General features: G+C 36.1%; 1 protein-coding gene across 6 annotated transcripts in view; it reads right to left on the bottom strand.

The window, feature by feature from the left end:
* Positions 1 to 21,786, bottom strand: part of RBBP8 (RB binding protein 8, endonuclease) — a 95,941-nt gene extending 74,155 nt beyond the window's left edge. The window contains exons 1-2 of one of the 6 annotated variants that reach the window (XM_033087649.1): positions 21,655 to 21,786; positions 189 to 386 (exon numbers count right to left, since the gene is read on the bottom strand). In XM_033087649.1, coding sequence (XP_032943540.1) covers positions 189 to 297 — 109 coding nt within the window. In that variant the 5' untranslated portion in view covers positions 298 to 386; positions 21,655 to 21,786. The other 5 variants (XM_033087651.1, XM_033087648.1, XM_033087646.1 and 2 more) reach the window with 5 other exon arrangements.
* Between the last annotated feature and the right edge of the window lie 3,367 nt (positions 21,787 to 25,153).

Raw genomic sequence — 25,153 nt, 5'->3', positions numbered from 1 at the left:
TTGTGTGAGAGCTACATACTGTAGTAGTTGTCTATAGTTAAAAAGCAACAACTCAACCATAAAATGAATCACAAAAAAATAATAGTAAAGGTCCCTTAAAAATGAGATCTTTGAACTGTCATATATAACTAATTATTATTACAGTTGTAGCAGAATACTGCTGTTAAGTATGGAAGAAAAGATTTTACCTTGTACTTCTTTATCATGATACTCCTTTAGCTTTGTCCAAAGTTCCTTAAAGTCATTAGATATATCTGCAGAACTAGGGCTTCCACAACTGCTTCCAGAGACGTTCATCTTGCTCCACACTTCTATTTACCTAATGTTTTCTGACCTTTTCTGTTACATTATATAGGCATAAAGTTGTCTTTGGACAGCTGAAACACCTGAAATGACAGATTGTAACATAAATGAATTCTGCATATATGTTTGTGTAATTTGAAGTCAGGATGACGTCAAGTCCAGCCAGCAGTTCTCAAGTTATCCTTATATACCTATAATCAATGACTTTGAGAATTTGAGGGGTGGGAAGCAAGGAAAAATGATTATAGTGAGAAAGGTCCTGGTTTCAGTAATCTAGACTTAAGTTAAATTTTCCGGCAAATTTTCTCTTATTCCTGCTGGAAGGAATTACATTAAATTAAAAGGATTCTGATATAGAGAGGTTTATAATCATTCATGGTATTGATTTACCATTCCAAAAGAATTTATAGCTTTTTAAACTTTTGAGTCAATACAGAGTGCAACAACATATTGAACCAATAACTGAAAAAATTCTGAAGTAGTCTTGACTTACACACAGACGCACGTAATACAGAGCAAGAAAGATGACTGACGTATTAACACAAGTATCTGACTAGCTTTCTCATAACAAGAGCAGTAAGTGAGCCAAATACAGACATAGCAAAGATCTATGAATACAGAAACATTTAATATCAAAGCAACTAGGCTAAAGCTATTTTGTGCCTCTCTCAGAGTAAAGGTGAATAATTAAGTTTTTTTGTATAGCCCTTAAAGGAAGCAACAGGCAATTAAGAAGTTTAAGTGGATTAATAAATATTTTAATGTGTTCTTAAACTGAAACCATTAACTGGCTACCACCAAAAAAATAAAATGATTAACAAGTCCACTAAACCTCACATCTGGCTCCTTAGCCAATGCCTTACTATTGCTAACAAGTGCCCAATTTAAGTGTCTCTTATTAACCATTTCTTGAGGTCTCTGATGAAGCAAAAATAAGCAGTGACATTACTAAAGACAGCAAGATTATGTGTGAAGCCACTTGGTAAACTGTAAAGCAGTGCAAAAATAATAATACTTCTATTAAGTTTTCAAAATTTGTTATACTTTTTTGAGACAATCAATGAAAAGAACATGGATTTTAGATATTAGGGAACTATTTTTAATTTTCTTGGGTATGATAATGCGGTCATGTTAATAAAAAAAAAGGCCATTTACCTGTTAAAGAGAAATATACTGAAGTCTTTACAGGTAAACTGATATGTTCTCTAAGATTTATTTCAAAATACTCCAGCTAAAACAAACAAAAAATGGATGTTGGGTGGGGAGATGAAACAAGAAAGGCTGAACTTTGATAATTATTGAAGTGAGGCAGTGGATGGGTATATGAGGGAGTCTCTCTCTTGCGTAAGTTTATTATTTCCATAATAAAGTTCTTTTTAAGTGAGATTGGGTACATCGTACTAGTACAGCTTTATTTCCAAAGAGGCTTATATTCTACTATTTTTCAACCCTAAAAGATGAATCAGTGGGCCTATACTGTCAGTAAAAGCCACCATTTATTAAGTGTTCACTATATACCACGGACTGTGATGTCTTATAGTCATTTTTAACCTAATCTTCAGAACAACTCCATAAACAGCTACTATTATTAATTTCATTTTAGAGTTGGAGAAAGAAGTTTAAGAGGTGAAGTGACTTGCCCAAGGTCACATTGCTACAACTTGGCTTTGTCAAAGCTGGAATTCAAATTGTAATGCCAACTAACTACAAAATACTGCTAAGCAGCCAAAAAAAAAAAAGTAAAACAATCATTGCTATTAAGTAAATAGCGTAAAACAAAGTTTTAGTTATTTTAATGAATTTAAAAATGCATAGTACTCAATAGCTTAAAACCAGCGGTGTAAAAAAAGTGTCCTTGAAGAAATACAGCTATCTTCGGAGATAGCAAAAAAAAAAGTTGTTGGTTTTTCTCCATATAAAAACAATTTATCAATAGTAAACTTGGTAAATTCTGGCTCACAAAACCATCTCCAACTTATCCTGCATGACCAGCACTTTCTGTTGGCATCTCTTGGCAATGAACCGTTATTTGCTACACGATGTTGCCCTTTGGTATCTCAGAAATGCGCTTCTTGCCTCTCAAAGTTGCATTCTTGGCTCAAAGGTACATAGTCATATAATACATTTCTGAGCATCCTGTGGCAGTGTAAACCATCACACTTAAGGTGCTCAATAAAATATTTCTTCCCTGTCACACCACACGTAGTCTCACACAGGTAAAAGCCGTCTCGAGTCACACAGGAATTCTAAACAAACTGAATAGGGACGTTGGGCGATTCTCTTACTAGCAAAGCAGAGGTCCAGAGGCTCCCATGCCACGACCCTCAGCCATCAGCCTCTCCATCCCGCACACGCTCCAAAGGCGAACAGCGCGACTGGCGCGGAAAGAGCGAGGGCGCCCTCAGCAGCGGGAATACGTCGGCGCATGCGCGGGGCGGACTGCCCGGAGACGCCAAGAAAGGGCGCGGAGCGCGAGCCCGTCCCGCCTGCCGTCCAGCGCAGTTTAGCCCGACCCTAGCCTACTTCCTCACACTCAGCCCCAGAGCCGGACGGCCACCCCCACCCCGCGGGCCAAACGCCTTCGGTCAGCGCGGAGCTCCAGACCAGAAATGGCCTCTACGACCCAGCGCTCTGGATCGGGGAAAAGTTCTCCTACTCACGGCCTCCAAGATTGCCTCGCGAGTCTCGAAAGCCCGCAGAGAGGGGGGCTCGCTCCGGGGCTGTGACGAGACTGCCGTCCGCTTTTCTCGGCTTTCCCTCACTAACCTGCCAAACGCCTGGCGGGAAAGTTAGCCCCCGAGGGCAGCCCGCGTCGTCCGGGGGTGGGGACGGCCCGAGGGCCGCCGGCCGGGCTCGGACCCGCCCCGCCTGGAGCCCGTGCGACGTCACGCGGGAGTTCCTGGGACGTCACGCTCCTTCCTTCCGCCTCTGGGGCGGCGACCCTTACTTCCCCTGCGGGAGAGCGGGGTCGGGCGGGTGTGCGACCCCGGAGGGCGGTGACTGGAGGCTGGAGGGCCACCTCTGAGCGGTCCGGAGCGGCTCCTAGAGCTGGCGACCACCCCTGCGTGTTTTGAGATGCCCTGGAGAAAGCTCCAGGCATTCTGTCTTGGAAAGTTTCATTTCCTTGGTGTTAGAGGAAGGTTATGTGTCTGACTTACGCACATTTCAGGGAAAGCATGTGTGAGTGGCCTGTACCAAATGGAAAGTTAGAATGAACTGATGAGGGAATGGACACGGATCGATCTAACGTAGTTCTCTGCCTTGGAGCTATTACCTACAGTTCAGTGATGTGACTGGGTGGTGGGGCCATGTGGCAAAATGATGTGTATTTTTCAGAGGTTAAATGGAATGTTTCTGGAGAACCTGAAAGGAGAAGGAATCAAGTGACCAGCATTATTTGTTGGAACAACATGCTGTTAATAACATTTAAAAAATCATTTCCTGTGGCTGTTAGTTTATAACATTCAAACTGTTAGTATGTTTTTCTATTTATCTTGTTTTTCTAAAAGAAACATTTTAGCATTAGAAATTCTACAAATGAAGTTGAAGAAAATAAACCGAATAGTCTAGAATCACAGTATCTATTAAACCAGTTCAGTACTTTTCTGTAATACTTCTAAAAACTGGAAGACAGAGGACAATATTATAAACTTTTAAAAGTTTAGTATTTAGAAAATCATAAAGACAAAATGTAAAAGTAATTTTTCCAGTCATCCCCGAGTGACTATCACAGCTTCCTCATAACAGGATGTCTCAGTACCATGTTAGCAATGCTATAGGGACGTTGGTATCTTTAAAGAAGAGGGCTGTTGAACCTTCATTACCCTGTTATAGCATTCACTTCCAAATTTTATAAGACTTAATTCATAACACTTATCAAGAAAATGGGTGAAAAATTGACAATGCGATTTTTCAATACAACATAGGCATAATTGCTTGTATAAATGTTTACAATGGAAATGGAAAGTTTTGTTACAAATGGAAAGAACATGTAATCGGTTTGTCATTTACTATTGAAAGAACCGTGTACTTGTGGTCCAAAGAAAAACTACCAGAACTGAATGACCTAACCTGTTCTGGTCTCCTGCCCATGGCTCCATTGTCCAATCCATTTATGCAAGTCAGAGTCCAAAGAATTTTCCTTAGCATCTTCTCCTTTAACCCACATATCCAATCTATCACTGAGTCCTGTCAAATTTATTTACCAAATAACTCCCAAATCTATTCCCTTCTCTTCATTACTACCACCATATTCCAAGATACCATTATGTCTTACCTAGTCTACTGCTAGTCTACTTTTCATATTTTCCCAACCAACAATCACGCCTATACCTTTCTCTTCACTGGAATTCAGACATAATTTTGAGCATCTACCCTCAATTCATGTATATATTTAAGTTTTAAATTGTATACATGTGTTGCTGAAAAAAAATGGTATATAATCTAAAAAGCAAGTCACAGACTCTGGAGCCAGACCTGGCTTTGAATACTGCTTTAATACTTCCTTACCAAATGAACTTGGACTGATTTCTTAACTTCTCTGTCTCATTTTTCTTACCTGTAAAGTGAGGATAATAATAGTACCAATCTCACGGAGTTATAAAGAGTAAATGAGTTAGTACACTCCTATGTAAATAGCTTAGTACGCTTTTCAGGTACATAGTATGTGTTCAATAAAAAGCTAGCTCTTATTAGTACTTCTGAGCTGACATACTATGACTATTACAACACATTCTAAAGATGAGAAAAAATTAATATGTTCTCCCACCTTAAGTTGTGCCTACTTTGAGACCACTTCTCTACATTATAGCTACTGTGATCTTCTTGAAAAATAAATTTGATAATGATACTATGCTGCTTAAACCCTTTCAGGGGCTTACTGTTAACTCTCTGAAGGAAGACCCTTTGAACTCCCCCTACTACTTTCCCAGGTTCATTGCCAAACATTTCCTGCCCTCTGGACTTGTTGGCTTTTTAGTGTCTCCTAGGACTTTGCATGCTGTTGCCTCCAAAATTCTCTACCAAATCTACCCCTACCCTTTGCCTAGTGATTACTAATCCTTTTATTTTGTTTTAGTAGTCTCTTCTATTAGATCCTCTTATAATATTAGGTACCTTCCATCTACATTTATTACAGTTTTAATTATTTGTTTGATTAATTTTGTCTTCCCCTAGACTAAGTTTTTTGAAGTCAAAACCATGTCTTGTTCACCTTTTTATCTCCAGAAACCAACTCAGTGTCTGCCATAAAGTCAGTACTCTGTGGATAAATGAATTAGGCATCCCTTGAAGGATTCCTATTTTTTATATAGGAGGAGAAAATCCTTGACTCCATGCAAAATGCTTAGATCCTCTTCAGAGATTCTTAAACAGTGGAAATGGTGGGCATAATCATGGATGTTTGTTTCCAATAAGGAGCTTTAAGCCCTACATGGTAGAATAAGTTATGAAGTCTTGAAGATGTGAGAAAACTTCTTTAATAGAGAAGCAGCTATTTTGAACTCTTTGTAATACTGGGTTTCTCATTTTTTTATGGCTTAGAATAGTGTTTCCCAAACTTTTTTGATACTTAGAAAATGAGTAGTTGTATTACTTATTGCGATAAAAAAAAAAAAGGTGAGGCTGCTTTCATTCAGAGGCAACAGAAGGTGGGACTCCAGCCACACCAGGCCCAGAGTTGCCACCTTGAAGGGTGGGATTTTATTGTCCCAGCATACCTAAAACCCAAAGCTTCCCTGTTTAGGAAGCTTTTTTAAAAATTGTGTAGTGAAATGGTTAAAATGGTAAGGTTTATGTTTATATACAGTTAACCACACTAAGAAAAATTATGTGGTAAAAATTCTAGGATTCTTAGAACTGCAGAATTTTGGAACTATGCAGATTTTAAAATCATTTAACTTAAACCATTTTACAATTGAAACTCTGTTGATTCTACAATCTGCCTAACTCCTACAGCTGGGTGGCTGAGAGTTGTGAATGGAAATCACATAATAGGTTAGACTAATATCACTAAATTTATGCTGTTTCAAACCTCATGTAGGGCATCAATTAATCCTTAAAATAATTTTTGTTCCGCTCCTTCTGTTTCCTTTGCTGTCTCCCAAACCTTCACTATTTTCTTCAAGCCTCTGTACAGTATTCTCACTCTCAGCAGACACCCTAGCCTCTTGGTTACACCAGACAATTGAGCTCAACAGGTGTGACTTTCCTGAACTTCTCTTTCCCTTTCTCAACCCTGTGAATTAGGAAATCCCATTTTGCAGGTAAAAATGCAACCTGAATCCAATTGCTTCTCACTCCCAGTTTTGCATACACCCTGGGCCAAGCATCATCATCTCAAACCTCTTGTGCAGCAATAGCCTCCTTTAAAAAAAAAAAAATCAATGCTCTTTCTACTTCCAATGTTTTCCCCTTGCAGTGTATTCTCCAACATCAGTCCAAGTGGTCCATTAAAACCTAAGTCAGCACAGGATGCTACCCTGCTCAAAACATTCCAGGATGTTCCCATCACCTAAGAATAAAATCAAGCCCCTTTCCATAGAACAGATCAACCACTATATTTTACTGATATTACCTCTGTTAAGACAAGGGATTGTAATGGTGGCACTAAATCTTCTATTTTGGAGATTTGGATCTCTAGTATAATTCAAATTAATAAGTGTAATTTTGCTTGGAACTTTTTGAAAGCTGTCTTTGGCTCTGCTTGCTGTATGTTTACTATGCATACTGCAGGGAAGATGTTGAGGAAAATTTGCCTTCATTGGTTGGTGTTAACTTCTGTCTATTAGCTTTTGTCTGTTCCTGCAGATGAGATGATTTCTGTGCTGTGATCAGGGGTTGAGTAAATTCCCCCTTTGGTCTCATTCTCCCCGGGCAGGGAAGACATGGGATGAGGTTGCAATTCCCTCTTCTGTCTCATTCCAGGCAGGGGAGATATGAGATGCAGTTGCTTTCACCCACATAAGCAGATGAAGTGAAGAAGTAGCTAAGTTATATCAGGCTGATGTGACAGGCACGTTGCCATCTTTGGAAGGCCTTGGGCTGATGGTCCCAGGCGAGAATAGTAGGTGCTATTTTCAACAGCCAGATGTGTTCTTATCATTAACTGCCAAACCCTCCCAGAAATGGTGATTCCTTGAGAGGGGAGGCAGGAACACAAAAACTTGGCTCTGGGGTGTGTATCTAAAGAGATATATATATAAGACAGACCTCAGGTGGCATATTGATATTGATTGATTGCTGTTTCAAGAGATTGCTATTCAGAAGATTTGCCGTTTCAGGACTGCTTTTCAGGATAGGATTGTTTCAGAATAAGAGATCGGAACTTGCCTCACTGGACAGTAGAGACAGTTCTTTCATTGGTGAATTGTCATCATTATAGCATCTTTGGGAACTTGTATGCAGTTTGCAGCTTGCAGTGTCAGAAGACCCCCTAACTTCTAGCAACAACAACAACAATAACGCCAATAGCAGCAGCATTCTTGGGAACTAGCAAGCAGCGGTGTGGGAGACGCCTGAGTTTCTCTCAGCTACAGACCGGGCAAGGTTTTGATTTATGACTTTTCCAGTGCTGTTGCCCCTGGTTTGGTGAGCTTTTGGCATCTACTGTAATAGTTACTATCCTATAAAGCTTATTACTGCTTTTGGATACTCTTTACTTGATGTTATTTGTGTATTTAGTCAAGTGATTTTTGACCAATAGTAAACATGTGTTGGGATCTCTTAAACTTACATGTATGTATACTCCTTGACATGGCATCATTATCAATGTATATAGTTTAGTCTTAACTACCTTTACTTTCTGACATTAGCATATTCTGTTAATTGCCTTTGTCTTTTGCTATTGCTAAATAAATTGATTAGATATTAAATTAATTAATTAGCCCCACTCTGGCATGTGTCCTCCTCTCTCTTTTCCCCTCTCGTCATTACACACACCAGTTTCAGTCTTTCTGTTTACTTCAGCCCAGTGCAGGCCCTGTGACTTGGCAGAGGTTTTGCATCTGTATGGGATCCACTCCTGGCTCCAACTTAAATCCCCATAACATATGCAAAGTTTGTGATAACCAGATTAACCCCAACTCCCCCCGCCCATCCCTCACTACAGGCCCAAGAAATTTATATCCTGGTTAGAAAATATAAAATTTGAGACCAAACAAAGACGCGACGCAGCAGTTTCCAGCAGACTCTGCCCAGCCGACCCTTCTCTTTAATAAATCTTCCTTCTATGTTTCTACCCGACTCGTGAATTCTTTCACGGCTTGCCAGTGAGCAGACATAACAACCTCCTTAATATGGTTTTGAATTAGTGCTTTCCTTTCCACCCTCACTCTTAGGGCTCTAGTTTAGGACCTGATATTACTTACCTAGATTAAAACCTTGCTTCAAGTCTTGTTCACCTTCATCCAAATCTCTTCACAGCTGCCAGATTTAAATCATTTCTGATGCAGGCATTCCCTCGCTTAAAACCCTTCAATGGCTCTCCATTGCCTAAGGTTAAAATTCGGTACCTTTAAAATGTCACAGAAGCCCTTCCTATGGCCTTGCAGACTTTCTACCACCCATCTCACCCTTTCCCTAGATCAATAGGTAACTGCTTTTATTCCTCCCTCATCCCATTTGCTATTTCTTTGTTGTGGCTCATACAATCCTCTTCTCTGAGAATTACTTACACCCAGATCCTTTATATTTTACCTTTCTGCTTATCTAAGACTCAGCTTAGGTGGTGCTGCTTCCAGAAAGCTAACCTAACGTTTCTCTTCACCCCTCCTTCCTACCCCCTTCCAGAAATTGCCCTCCTCATTCTTCCATACCCCTGTATGTATATCTTTATCATTGCATTTAACACCATTATATTGTAATTATTTTTATATCTTTCCCAACGAGGCTGTGAGGAGTTCCTTGACAGCAGAGACTGTCCTTTCTTTATTCGTCTCAGTATTCCTCGTTTTCACTAGTGAGTCCTAGCACAGCACTTTCCAAGAGCCACATACATAATTTAAAATTTTTTAGTAACCACATTAAAAAAAAGTAAAAAGAAACAGGTAAAATTAACTTAATACATTTTATTGAATCAAATTTATTTAAAATATTATTTCAACATTGTAATATAAAAATTTATTAATGAGATTTTCTACATTCTTTTTCTTTGTACTGAGTCTCTGAAATTGGATGTGTGCATTAGCTTTAGAGCACATCTTAATTTGGATTAGCTGCATTTCTAGTGCTGAAAGCCACATGTAGCTAGTGGCTGCTGTACTGGACAGCACTGGCCTAGCATGCATAATGAACAAATGAAGGTTGAATGAACAAATGAGGTTATGTGATTCCCTGAAGAACCAGGATGGAGCTGGGACTGGAACAAAGGTATCCGATTTCTAGTCTAAGGCTATTTCGGCTCTTTGTGCTGGGCATTTCCCACCTTCCCCGACTCCCCATGTCATCCCATCCCCCTCCTCCTCCAGCATTGAGGGCCTGTATCTTCAGGCAAAAATTTTAAAGTAAATGATTAAAACCCATTATGACTATTTACATAATACTGTTCAGCACCTCTAATATGAACACACTATACTAAAAAGCCGGTGAACTGTATACCTACAGTTAGACCTATTTTGAGGAGACAAAAGGCTGTTAGATAAAACTTTAAAACAAAAGAAAATTATGTTAGCTGTCAACATTTATGTCAACTTGAACACTTGATTTAATTTTTAAAATGTTGTTTACAGTAGTTATTAAGTGTTGTTTGGGGTAGGTATATACATCAATTAGTGATCTTGCCCCAAGTGCCAAAATGTTTTATCTCTGATTTGAGTTGAAGGTGCCAAGATCCAGTTAGGTTGAGCAGTTTTATAATTGTTCTATAAGATATATTTAACATTCATGGAGGGTGTCAGTATCACAGATTTTATTTTGATAGTCTTAGGTGGTCATTAAAGTGCCTATAATACACATTAAAGATTACACATTGCTTTCCAATTAGAAAAATTAGCCTCAAGTAGTCTGGCCAACTTCCAACTTAGATAAAGCAGCTTTATTTATTTTGATTTTCACTACAGCTACATATACCTACTTCTTTTCCTTTTATAAACTATTAGTTTTGTGTTTGTGATTTTAAGTATCATTCACTTAGTTCCTTCATTTCACATCAGTAATGGGCAAAATTTTACTAGATATGTACTTTGCTCAATTTAGGAACTATCTTATTATATTTGGTGAAAATGTCTATACCGTATACTGTACAATTGCGTAGTTGCCTAGGTTTAAAGGATGGTGGGCTGATCAAGAATGTTAATGATCTGTTATTGCAGAAAGATTTATTATCAATGGAAAGGGGCATCTCTTTCAGATCATCCAGTGGCTGCTTGGGCAGTATCTCATACCTATGCATATAGGTTTATGAAGCCCAGGAATTGTGTTAGTTAGCCCTGGCATTTATAAGATTGGCATTAACACTTAAAACTGCCAGTGAACACTGGCATTTATAAGAACCTCAGGGCCTAACTGCTGTAGAGATGATAAAAGAATTTAAGAGTGATCCCTAAAACTGTAGAGTAGAAAAGTAGATTTTATTTTGGGAATTTTGAAAAACTAATCTTTACCTTTCTATCTAATGAATATACTACTATACTGCATTGTCCTATATAGATATGTATAATATTACCATGATGGAAGCTGAGAGAACCATATTTATTTGCAGTAATATAAATGGAAAATACTATGAAGGGTTAATACTAGGAAGGAATCACTGACACTCAGAGTCTATTCAAGCAGTCCTTGATAGGTTCACAAGAGCAAACATGTTTAATATTCATTGCTTTGTCCACTTCTAAGAAAATAATGATTCACATCTTAAATGCTAATTTTTTCCATTTGTGAATTGATAAATTTATTCACTGCTGGCAAAGCAGTGAATAGTTGTGGTCTTTAATGTATGCACACCTCACAAGTTACAGATATGTCTTCAAACACATTGGCTGGTTTTTTTTACCCCATTTTTTCCCTATTCTAACAATGCTTGAAAAAAGTAGACTTTGTTTAAATATTGGCTTTGTGCTTTTCCTAATCCAGATAGTAGTCAAAGGTTAAGGAAGCTTTGATAGTTACCTTTCCAAAAATGTTTTCCATCCAAAATTCTTAGAGGAGACCTTCAGTTTCAGCCAATACTTTTCCAATTTTACTTATATATAATCAGTATTCGAAATATATAGTGAAATTTAATTATGTTTTAATTCACTTTACACCCTTGCTAACAATTTGTTTTTGTAGACTACTGTTTTAACTATAGTTTTTACAAACTATGCTTTTGTGGATATTAAGACTGAAATAGATAGACTTCCTCTCCCCAAATTTAGTGCACTCCTTATATGAAGTGACCGTATGCCCTGGTTTACCAGCAACAGTTCTGGTTAATGTCTGTTGTTCTGTCTAATTATTAATAGGGCTCCTGTTTACTCTAAAAAGTATCCTGGTTTTGGTGATACATCCTATGGTCAGAAGCTTTAAGGAATTTGAAATATAAATTAATAAAAAGGAGAAGATTAAAATGAACGGAAGTATTTGGTAGTCAGAAGTATTTCTTTCTCAGCTATGTACAGACCTATCTAAACTCTTTCTAAAGAGTATTATGGTACAGCTAATATAAGCCATAATATTCTTGGATTTATTAATGGTGCTCTGAAATTCCTATGAGTTGAGAAGTGGTTTGTTTAATTCTGATAGGAAATGGATTCAAGAACAATTAGTGATGGTAAAATACAAAGTGCTTTTCCTGAATATCTTTTGAGTCTAAAAATGTCAAAAAAATAGAACAGGTACAATTTTCATCTTTTCACAGAAGTTGAGAAATTGGGTGCTTTGACTGGCATTATATGTACAAAGTACTAGATAAGTTGACCCAAGACTTTAAATCCAGTCTTCTTGCCATAAATCCTATATCTATGCTCTTTGCAGTACACTGTGCTATTTTTGAGTAGTAGATTTTTGAGTAGTAGAATCTATATAAAACTTATCTTGTGCTTTTCTATTTTTTAATTTAGAGAATGTTTTTGAGAAAACAAATAGTTTCTGAATTATGAAAAAAAAATTCTTATTACCTACAAGCTACTTGCAGTTCCAGTACATTTTTCTATTTACTTCAGAAAGCTTTACATTTTATGAGGTTACCAAAAGGACTTTTAAATCTGATAGCAACTTAATTTAAGTAATAATTGAGAAAATGAAAATAAACTGGGCTCTCTCGGTCAGGGTTGGAGTGAAGCACCCATTATATGGACCAATTTCAGTTCATTTTTTAGACTTTTTTTTGCATTAATAATTGTATTTCTTAGCAATTGTGATACACATGCTCTTTTACTCGCCTTACAATAGATGTGGACATTTGAAAGATGAGTATAAATTGACTTCTAATGGATTAGCAAACATGTTTATACTAGCTTTCCCAGCCCCATGGAGTCTTCCACGTAGTTAGTTTAAAATTAAATAGATTAAAGGGCCTTGAATTATGTTGTAGTCTCAGAAGGGACCACAGCAGGAAGCGCTCCAAAAACCTGACTGTGTTCTACAATCAAAGATGGCATAGCCGTCCATATTCCCCGTATATGGCACTAGGTAAGTCCTGGACTGGAGGATAGGACCAGGGTTAAAGCTGTGGCTCTATCTCTGATTATCTGCATGTTTCCTAGACTAGTCTTATCCTCGACTGAAAAATTAGAATAGTCGTACTTTCTGTGTCCAAAAGGGTAGTTAAAGAATGAAATAATGTACGTGAAATTTCTTAAAGAAGATTTCACAGACGTTTGAAGCACCTTGCCTATTGGGAGCAAGCAGCGTGGTAGAAGCAGCAGCTTGCCTATTGGGAGCAGAAGGCATGTGCAAAGGTTCAGCTGTGGGGTATCATTGTGAATTCTGAAACTAAGTATATAGAACGTATTTGTATAAATTGATATTGGAAAATCAGCAGCAGCTCCACTAAATTTATTTAATAGATTCTAATTTTTAAATGTAATCCTTCAAGCAAGTAATTTAACGTCTCTGTGCCTCAGTTGTTTATCAATGATATGAAGATAATAATATATGTCGTGGGTATTTCACAGGATTGTTGCTAGGAGTGAATGATTGTCTACATGTATCTAAATAGTGTAAGAAAGTGCAGTTAATAGTAGACAGATTTAAGAGCTACAACTAATCAGAGAGATCTCTCCAATCACTAGTTATATAATTATAGTGAAATTGTTGAATTGCTATGTAAATTATGAGAGATTTATAATTATAGAAGGGTTAAATTATAATTTGTTAAGTGCTTCTACATATCTTACTTGATTCACATAATTAAGTTTAAATAAGTCAGGGAGTATTATTATATTGTTATTTCCACTTTATTCTAAGGTATTTTTAAAATCATCTAGCCCAACTGCAAAATTGTGTAGAAAGGGAAAATAATTTATTTGTTTATTTCAGAAATTGGTGGTTATTTAACAGAGACTTATGATCTTCTCAGCTTCAAGTCCAAGAAAGGGAGTGTTGATATCAAGTTGATTGTGATCTGAGCTAATTTAGTGAAGACCTGAGTATATTTGATTCTTCCTTTAGAAAATACTATCTGTTATTATTGGGCTTTGTTTGGCAGCGTGTATCCTACTTTTTCTTATTTCTATGCCCTCCTCAGTCCAATTTCCCTATTTTGAGGGTTATTTTTTAAAACTCAGATGATTGTTTTATTTTAACAAGTTAAATGAAAAGATAGTATATAATATTTTAATCAAATTTCTTTTTTATTTGTACCTATTTTTTCCTTATTTTCTTTAAACTATTTCTATCATTATGCAAACAAATGTGGTGTTTACTTAATTAAAGCACATAACTGGCTGTTTAATTTTCTATTTTTAATCTTTTCAACTAGAGTCTTTGTCTAATGTATTCTTCAGAGCCATGCTCTGTGATCACATTATAGGTTATAATGAATTAGTTCTTGTAACCAGACCCTCTTGGACACAGTCCAAGACAAACTTGTACTATTCAAAATTCTGTGTTTTACTATAATGAGAAGTGTTACTTGAGGGTCCAATGTAGTTAATCTGTTTTTACTATAATTTTACCAATGTAAACTTAAACAATAAAGTCTTTGGATCAATGTTGGACACAAAAGTATTTTTAGAATACACACTAATTGTTCATTTTGCTGATGTTTGGCCCTTTAAAAATTGGCAACCAAATTCAGGAAATGAAATGTAGTTTATTAGAAAATACCTTTCTCACAGAAGATCAAATTTCAGTGCATCTCAGGTTTTGTGGGAATGGATCAAATCCATCAGACAAAACTTGGCTAAAGTTCCTCACTTTCCATTCAAATTGCTGTACTCATTTCTCAGAAAATCCATTTTAGTTGTATAGTGCATTAAAATTATATTGGTAAACTGAGGAAAAAGCAGTTTGACCATATTTGTCCTATAATAGTGATGTACTGGACAGCTTTGGGCTCTGCTTACTCCAGCCATTGCAGTGGCAACCAGGTGAAACCTGACAGCCCCTCACCTGACTTTCTGTCCTGGGGGCTTATCTAAGCCTTTGGCAATAGAAGCACAACCTGAAAGTGTGAGGAAAGTAACAACTCATGAGGCAACGTTTAACTGATAGAAGTCAGAACCGGTGGATAAATCTTCTTCTTTCATGTCTTCAGCGTCATGGCTCCTAAGAAGATACTGGGATTGAGCCCTATTAGCCAATAGTAGAGGATAAACTCCAGAATGCACTTCTGTATTGGTTTTCCTTTCCTCCCCATTTCCTTCTCCTAATCCCCCACTTCTGTTCCCTGGGATGATTTCCCAAATAAAGAATATGCACATAATCTGGAGGATTTATGGTCTATTTTCCAGGGAGAATCCAAACTAAGACATAAAGGTTAAACATGAGATTTCTATTTTACTATCTTTGTTATTAATGGAAAATTTAAAATTTGAAAGTTTGCATGCATGGATGGGAGTCAGATTAATTTCATGCAGGTACTTTGTAAGAATGGTAATGATGATCCAAGATAGGTTGAACATCTGCCTTTGAGGCTATTTTTCTGATAGTGATTAATAATGGCTGGATTTGAAGGAACTCAAATACTTTCACTCAGTCCCTTACAGGAGAGAGAATCTTTTCTTGCTGCTTCTCAAACTTTATTGGACATTAGCATAATCTAGAAAATATGTACATATACAGATTCATAGGATCTACCTGCCAGAGATTCTAATGTGATATGTCTAGAATGGAGTTTAACAATCTGCATTTTAAATAGGCACCCCCCAGGTGAATCAGATGGTCCAGAAACTATACTTTGAGAAGCATTGCTACATTATTATAGTAATAATACTGCTGCGTATAATCATTATGAAGTAAATGAAAAATAACTGACTCCACAGGGACTGTTAGTGTCATAGAACCATTAATCACATGTTCCAATAAATTGAGCCAACAAACCACAGACTGAGAAGTCAGATTAAAAAGAATTAAATTTTTATTTCAGTCACTTTGCTCTTTCTTTGTTGAAATTTGATTTGATATTACTTACTTCGCTTTAACATTAGTATTAACATGTGGTTTGTTATGGTACCAAGGAACTTCTGAGAATTTAATTTACGCTAGATGTGTTTAATGCATGCTTACTAGTGAAATTAGAAAAGATCATTCGTCTTAAAGAAGTACTCACTTACGTCTTAGGAACTAAAACTGTGGGAAAAGAGATTGGTATTGTCATGCTGGAATGGACTGAACCAATTTCTTACTGAATGGCCTGTAGCCAGGTTCCAGTGTAGCCAGGTTCCAGATCTAGTGCACAGGTTTCTGGCCTGTAGCCAAGTTCCAGTGGTTCGTTCTATAATACAGTTAAAAAACAGTATGCTTGTTCTTCAGCAACATATATTTGTTTTAAATTTTGTCAGACAATTACTTGGAAAGTGACTAGGGCAGAATTTAACAGCTCACTAAAATGTTATGTAGAAGCTATTTACCATTCTTACTATGTTATTGAAAATTGATTACAATATTTATATTTTCAGAAAAGTGAATGATTCTACCATCTCAGCTTGTATTTCATCACTTTAAGTTAGGAGACCCCTGCCCTCCAAATTTTGACCTGTATATATTAAATGTAAACTTATTTATAGAAGACTTCATCACAGAAGAGATGAAGAGAATTGCTCCAAAAATAGTGTACTGCAAGCTACATAAAGTTATTGATCTTGTATTTCTAAATGCATTTCTGAAATTCATTAGACTTCAACTGTTTTCATTTTGGAAGGAGGTTTTTCTCACTCTTAACCTAAATCATTGTAGAAACAATAGGCAATGAACTTTCGGGGAATAGACTTAAGATAGAACTTGGAAACTAAAAATTTGCCACGCAAGTTATATTTTTACTTTGTCAGTAATAATAACTTCTAATATAACAGTTTTATGATCATTTTTAAGGCTATATGTCTTTAACATGATGAGCTATAACATTCTCTATTTCTCAGTTCATTTTTGATGCATAGCAAATTTGGTTGTTTGTCCTGAATTATTTAAATTAGCTACAGAGAGTCCCCGATTTACATGGTTTGACTTTTCGGCCTTAAGATGGTGTGAAAGCGATGTGAATTTGTTTAGTAGAAACCATACTTGGAATTTTGAATTTCAAACTTTTCTAGCAAAAAGCAGTACTATACTGACTCCTTGATGCTGGGCACGTCAGCACGCTGTAGCTTCCAGTCAGTGATGTGATTACGAGGGTAAGCAACTGTTACTCTACAGTGTGATAGTAAATGCATTTTCGACTTAATGATATTTTCAACTTTTGATGGGTTTATTGGGATATAACACCATCATATGCTGAGAAGCATCTGTATTTATGTAGAAACATTTAAAATATATATTTTAAACTTATGTTACTACTCCCTGCCTTCTTTTCAATTGTTTATAGTAATATCCAAATGTGTGAAAATAAATGCAAATTAATAGTTATGTAAGATTAAATTGCTTATGTAGCTAATAAAATAGTTTTAATAAGAATGTATAATTAGTGAGCTTAACTAGTAAGTGGTACTTTTGTCTTTAGATATACCATCTACATACAAACTTTTCAATTTAAGAGAAAAAGAAATTTATTTTCCATGGATATAAATTTAAATTATATTATCAGTACTAAGCTTATTTGTATAGCAATTAAGCATCTTGTAAGAGCTCAATACGATCAGTTTGTGAATCCATTTGTTGGTTCTAATATCAAGTCATAACCATGTTCCTGCTCTTAGCTCTTGAACTACCTTCTGATGATGACATACATTTCATAAATACGTATGTTGCATGTGAACTTTGCTCATTGGCTCCATCTCCTAATCAACAAATGGGTCTGAAGCTAATTTAATATTATTTTTAGAAAATGTTAAATTCTATTCTACCTTACGTATTACACCCAAAACATTTTGGACTCACCCTCCTTATCATTTCCTATCAAGGAAATGCAATACAATTTAATATTGACCTACAATAAATTTAATTTGGAAGAGAATCTTTTGGAGGAAAAAAACATTCTAGAGCCCTGAAGAATTCAATTTATAGTAGAAAGAGCATAATCCTTTGAGCATATAGAAATCTTTGGACAAATAATTTGATGTCATATGAGATAATAGATATAAATAGATATAAAATGTCCTTGAAAAACTCAGTTACTAGGCACAAGTAAGGTGTAATTTGGTCTATGTATGCCATAGTTCCTTTCTTTGGTATAGATGATTGAAATTTGAATTTTTAAAAATTATTTAAACCTTTTAATTAGTGTATTGCTCTCAAATATGTTTAACAAAGGCTTCTTGACTCTTTAAGTGGATTCAATTACATGGGTTTCTAATTTAATAAGGTTAAACTATTTTCTGATATTAGATCTTAATGCTTTCCAAGGTTGCTGATTTAATTTTTATCTCTCTGACAAAAATAAAATATATGTTCTAAGTTAAGCTTTGACTTCGCTTACTCAAGCTATTTGTTGAAATTTATTATACATTCTATTAATGGGGTGGAAAGTATATTGACATTTGTTGCACCCACTATGTTCTAGGAACTGTGCTAGGCGTTTTATACATCATAGATCATGTAATTCTTCCAACAATTATTAGAGAATGGTATTAGTTTCCCTAACTTAGAGATGGAGAAAAGAGAATTCAGAGGGTTCAGTAATTCGCAAGGGTAAACTGGTTTGCAGCAGAGTCAATATCGAAACCCATCTCAAAAACCTTTATATTTTTCAATATACTACCCTTGCTCTTGTCTGTAAAGATAAGAAACAAATGGAGGTGATTATATTCCAGAGTCCACTTGGACTGAACTAAATTTACCAAATTTAGAAGCATCCCTCAGGTAGGATTTTCCCTGTGAAAAGATAAGGGGATTAGGAAAATTAACATTTAGTTCCAGGAGTTAGAATTGAAAATTTTGAGACTTTTGTTCTCAGGCCCATTTCCTTGGAATTCCTGAAGTTAAAAACATTCAAAGAATTTTTGATCAATTATAAGCATAGCACTGTATTAAGAGCTCACCACTTAAATAACAAGTTCTATCATCTCAGACATGGGTTTTGAATCCTGCAGTTCTGGTCTTCATAACCTTACTGAAACTTTCCTGTCAGTTCTAACCAAATTTTAGATGTACTAACTTTTTAGGCAAAAATCCTAAACTATATCAACATAAGAGTGACTAAAACAATACAAGAATACATGCATACTAAGAAAATAAACAGTCGAGATAGTTTAAAGCAATATTAAGTCAGAAAACGACAGCAAGATCCTCAAACTTGAAGGGGAATATGAAGGAAATATTAAGGAGTGTGTCAGTTTGATACAAAATTTTATGATGGCATTAAGAGATTAAGGGCTTGAAGTGGTAGTCACCTTCATTACCAATGGTAACTCCATAAATTTAGCCACTATGACAAAAAAAGTTTGGGGACAATAATGATATAGATTAAGATATAAAAACAAATAATTTCTTAGTTCAGCAAAGACACATTAACATAACTCTACAATACAATTTTATCTTTTTACAAATCCTTTAGAAAACAGATTAGATTTCATGTAGCATTCAGAAGAGTCAATGTAGGGTAGTGAAAAAAAACCACTATTAGTCTGGGCTGGTATTCAGGAAACTGAGATGTTCTGGTGCCAGAGCGACCCTTAAGTTATATAGTGGTGATTCACCTACATTTTGGGGCTTTTCATTCAACTCAAGCATGAGGAGTTGGATTCCTTAGTTATATTTAAGAGTCCTTCTAGCTCAAAAATGTTAGGATTCTAAGTGCTTTTGGCAGGAAACCCATGCAGATATTCAGGAAGGAAAGAGGTTACTGTTGTTAAGAAAGCTAACATTGTTGACAAAAACAGTCATTGTGTGAAACTGTGTCGCTAGGAATAAAGGAATTCATCCAATGAGACTTAAAGAATTGAAAGATTTTTAAATGAGTAGAACAATTTTTGACCCTGGCCCTGAGATAATTTAGGGCCATTCAAAATACACACACACACACACACACAAACACACACACACACACTCCTAATTTGATTGATAAATCCGTATATCCTTAATTTTAATCAAAACATCACAATGTATGAATATTTTAAAGGAATCGATTTATGGAAATACATAAAATTCATGTTTAATAGCACTTTCATATATTTGAAACGGAAAATCCTATTAAATGAAAACTGTAAAATCCCTCTCCAAAATGTAGAGTTAACCTTAAAATTTTGCCCAAGGATTTTTATGAAATATACCTCTAGCTTTTAAATTGCTTTTCTTAAAATCATAGATATAAAAATGCTCAATAAATAAATTTGAATTCCAAGTTAAGTTTATTTTCAAACAGTAAGCCCTGTATTTTAAACACTATATGATTTAAAAATTTTTAATTACCATATATAATATAGTCACCAAAAACACTAAAAGTATACTCTGTTGACATGTCTGTATCTTACCTGAAAAGAGAAAATTTCACCCAACTAAAAATTTTGATCCATATTTCCTTCAAATCGTCAGAATACAGCTTATGCTGAATAAAATTAATTTTGGTTTGCTGAATCAGCACATTCCTTTTGCAGATTCAACATTACATGGCTTTTTAGAAGTTTAGCTGAATTATCAGCAGTTTTATGCAGAATTGCTTTGGAGTGAAAAAGCATCCAAAGGGTTTTGCCAAAAAAAAAAAAAAAAGAAAAGAAAAGAAAAAAAAAAATCTTATCTGAATATTTATTCTCACTTAAAAAATTCTTTATTAGCATTCTAAAGAAATTTATAGCCTTTGAGTGTGAATACAATGACAAAGTAAGAACTCTAGTGACAATGAAAAGTGTGCATCAGTCTTGCTAGGCTCAAGGCAAAGTTATATTAAGATAGCTTACAAATAGCTTTAGACAGGAGAATATTCAGTATAAATCTGTTAAAAAAATTATTTTAATTTCCAAATAAATTCATGTGTAAATTGTAACATTAAATTGAATGCCAAGAAGATGCATGCGTTCAATTCAACCTAATACTAAGGGGGTAGTTTGGTATGCCAAAATAAATCTAAAGGGATCGGTAACTTTCATTTTAAATGACACAAACTCCTAACATAAATTAATCGGATCAATGAAAGGGAGACATAAAATAATTATTTTCAAATATAATATAAGGGAACGGAAGATACAAATTTTCTTTAACCCCAAAAGTTGTTCGGATGTAATAAGGCATGACAAAACCTGTCTTCATTCCTTTCTATTCAGCTCAGCAAGTGCTTTTGAGCTCCAATAGTTAATCAGTTACCAGATTCCACAATGTTTTTTTTTTTTTTTCCACACTCCTCAATTCTTGCTGTGAATTGTTCCTCTAATGTACTTAGGATCACCAAGGAAGCCAACACCATTTTTTTCTTTGCACCTTAAAAAAGCAATTATTATTTCATCCACAATTAGATTTATCATATAAAATTGTTCCTGTGTAGCAACAGTCTATAAAACATAATAGGACATTATCAAAGAAGTAGATGGCTTAAGGTGAATCATTAATAGGTGAAATATATTTAGCAAAATTGTTCAACTCAGCTTTTTAAATGACTGTATGCCCAAGTCATGCCCAACTTACAAAAAGGTATAGCCAAAGTGTATTATATACCAAATAACCTTTATCCAAACAAATCAGTGAACATATATGCAAGTGTTACAAAACCATATAGAACCAGTTTTACATAAAAGGTATAATGCAGTTATTATCATATTAAAAATAGACATCTTAAAACATCATTTAATTTAACCTTCCAAAAGTGCACAGAATACTGAGAAATATATAAAAAAAAATGTATTAACTTACCCTTCAATTTATTTAGAAACCCTCTGCTCTTGGTCAAAAGCAGGTGTTTCACTGCTGACTTTCCCTGAAGCTATGAACTTAAACAGTAAATCAGTGGAAGCCACCTCGCTGGACCACGCTAGAGTTTACTAGACACTACTGCTATGTGGAAGAGTTGTGCTGCATCTAAGCTATATACAGTGTGCAATGGATAACCTAATATGTCTTTCATTTAACTGGCTGGGCAGGTTTCTACCGTCTGTGGAACATGGAATCAAACCAGAATATGTTGGCATAACAGGCCAGTCAAACCGGTTCTTCTGTAGGTCCAGAACCTGTCCAACCAGTCTGCATCAAAGGCTAGCCTAACAAGCTGCAGCGGCTCAGTTCTGCTAAGCTTGTACTGGGTGAGTTATCCCCACCTGCAACTTCCAATAAACTGCTCAGAATGTTGTAGCCTCCAGCAAAATAATTCAGAGTTCTAGTGGGAGGGGTAGATCTGTGTCAGGTATAGCAAGAGTCCATTGTTATAAACCTCTCCGTGAGTATCTATCGTTCTCCGAGGTAGGTAACCCTTTTTAAAATGTACTCTAGGGCTCTGCACGCTAAAGCTTCTAGAAGGAGAATATCTACATGAAGAACCTATAGTGTTTAACCTTTTCCACTAGTCCACTTGGCTCTATTCAGTCTAGCTTAGCCTTAACGTGGAGGTTGATATTCCCACAAGAGTAGTGGCCCTGAGAGCTAGAAGGAAGCATTTCCAGAGGGAGGAAAACAAGATGGAGATTGACTAAACATTTACCTGGGTGTGTTAATCTTCCTTGTACTCAAAAGATCCTTATACCATCCCAGTCTAAAATTGGAAAAATTCCTATTTCTATATACTAGGACAACTTGGAGAGGTTTTACTTTGGATATGCAACAGCTGAACACAAATTACTGATATCTACTAGGTGCCAGAAGCTGTGCCCGGTACAGGGTTACAATGATGAAAAAGACACATTTAGTAAGAGGTGGGAGGACTGTCCAAATTTCTAGATAAGCATGTCTAGGAATCTTTTGGAAAGAAGGAATGAGCAACACAAGATCATATATTGATGGAAATTGGTTTGTGTTAAGGGAGACCATGTGAGATTTGTTCTTACTCTGTCATAATACTTGCACATTTCAAATCAGTCTTTTCTATCTATTGATGCAGCGATTCTCAAATTTCCTTGCTTAAGTACCTCCTGAAATGCTGATTAAGAACACAAATTACCGGGTCTCACCTCCAGAGATTTCGTCCGGGGTGGAGTGTTACTAATAGGTCTAGGGTGTTACTCAAGCACTTGTGATTATGCTGCAGTTGTTGCAGGGACCACAGGCCCAGACTCCTGCTTCTTTTCTATTTTTTTGTACTTAATTAAATAGGATACATATTAATCCAAAGTTGCCATTTGTTTTTGTGTCTCCAGTGTCTAAAACTCCAACACTTAGAAAGTATTTAATAAATGCTTAAGTAAATATCTACTCAACACCAGCACTTGCTAGATCCAAGGGGAATTACAACTAGTAACTATTATGTGAATCAAACTGCATTAGGTACACAGGAGCACAGAAAAGGGAGCAAATATGACTGAATAGGGGAAAAACTGCACAAAGGAGATGGGTTTAGAGCCTTTCTTAACCGTGATCAAAGATTGATATCTGCAATATAACAAAAGGTTGAGGGAACAATGAAAAGAATGCCTTTGATTTGATACAGTAATAAAAGTTTTAAGTACTTGAGGACACCATGACCTGAAAACTTAATAATAATGTTATTTTCTAGAGCAGGGCTTAGCAAATTTTTCCACAAGGATCAGAGAGTAAATATTTTAGGGTTTTTGTTTCAACTATTGAACTCTATTTCAACTATTGAACTCTAACATGGTAGTACAAAAAGAGATGTAAACAATAGTCAATGAATGGGTGTGGCTTTGTTCCAATAAAACTTAATAAAGTGACAGGCTGGATCTGGCCAATGGGCCATGGTTTGCTGACAACTGCTCAAGAGTGAAACTGGTGAAAATTAACAAGATTGGTTAGGAAAATGGACTTGGGAGTCAGAAAAATGGGTTCCTTCCTAGTTTTGTTCCATATTAGCTTTGTCACCTGAATCAAGCATTCATTTTATTTACTTAATGTGGGTGAAAGTAATAGTTGCTATCTCCAAGAGTTATTCTATGGTTCAAATAAAATAATTCACATGAGGCTTTATCCAAAAATCTAGTACACAATAAGCACCCAATAAAATGTCAGCTAAAAATAAAACTGTAGTTAAACAGTAGTTGACATGGTTGTTTTTTTCATTATTTCTTAAAGTCCCACTACAATGACCAAAACAGTAAATAGCAAAGAACAAAAACAGCATGAACTCTTAAGGATCAAACAGAATGAGAGAGGTAGCACACAAGAGATGTCCATAAATTTTGGAAGAAGGAATGTGCATAGGTGATGACTGATTTAGCAGAATAGAGAAAGAGGAAGTCTACTTGCAATGATAAAAGAAAGTCTATCTTTGCTGCAGAATCCTAGAAAACTTCTGGAATTGGCGGCATCTCTAAATGGTTTGGGGGAGTTTGGGGAAAGGCTTTAAATGGAAGGATTGGTTGACAAAAGACAGGCAGGACTTGTTGATTCATGCTGGGAGAGATTGTCCCAGATTGGTTCTAGACTTGAAAATACCAGGCAGAGATGAAGGCGAATGGTAAAGTACTACACTGAAAGCAATGAGATTGTACTAGTTTCCTATGGCTGCTATAACAAATTACCACAAACTTAGTGGTTTAAAAGAACACAAATTTATTGTCTTACAGTTCTGGAGGTTAGAAGTCCAAAATGGGTCTTACTTGCTACAGTTAGGGTGTCAGCAGGGTTGAATTCCTTTCTGGAGGCGCTGGGGGAGAATCTGTTTCCTTGTCTTTTCCAGCTTTGAGAGGCTGCCTGCCTTCCTTGGCTCATGGCTCCCTTCCATCTTCAAAGCCAGCAATGGCCAGTCAAGTCTTTCTCACATGGCATCATTCTAACACTGACTCTGCTGCCTTCCTCTTCCATATTTAAGTCTAACTGTGTAATACAGGATAATCTCCCCATGTTATGTAACATACATATTCATAGGTTCAGGAGATTAGAATGTGGACATCTTTGAGAGGCTGTATCCTGCCTACCACTGAGATTAAGTCAAAGTCTCTATATTGAGTGGTGAGATGCCCAGGTCCATACCTCTGCTTGGCTTCTGAATGCCAGTAACCAGGTTCATACTCCTCACTCAGAAAGCAGGAAACTAGAGAAATTCTCTCCAAGAAAATTTCAAAACTCTCCTCACCCTAATGCAGTGGTTATTAACTAGGCATGGTTGTACCCACGGGGCCATTTGGCAATGTCTGGAGAAATTCTTGATTGTAAATAACTGTGTGTGAAGGGTGTGGAGGGCAGAGGTATGCCATTGGCTTCTACTGCACAGAGGCCAGGGATGCTATTAAGCGTCTTAAAATGAACA

Source organism: Rhinolophus ferrumequinum, chromosome 19 (genome assembly GCF_004115265.2).
Source record: "Rhinolophus ferrumequinum isolate MPI-CBG mRhiFer1 chromosome 19, mRhiFer1_v1.p, whole genome shotgun sequence".
NCBI classification, from domain to species: Eukaryota; Metazoa; Chordata; class Mammalia; order Chiroptera; family Rhinolophidae; genus Rhinolophus; species Rhinolophus ferrumequinum.
The sequence above is the reverse complement of the archived record's forward strand: the minus strand, read 5'-3'. Positions and strand labels throughout refer to the sequence as shown.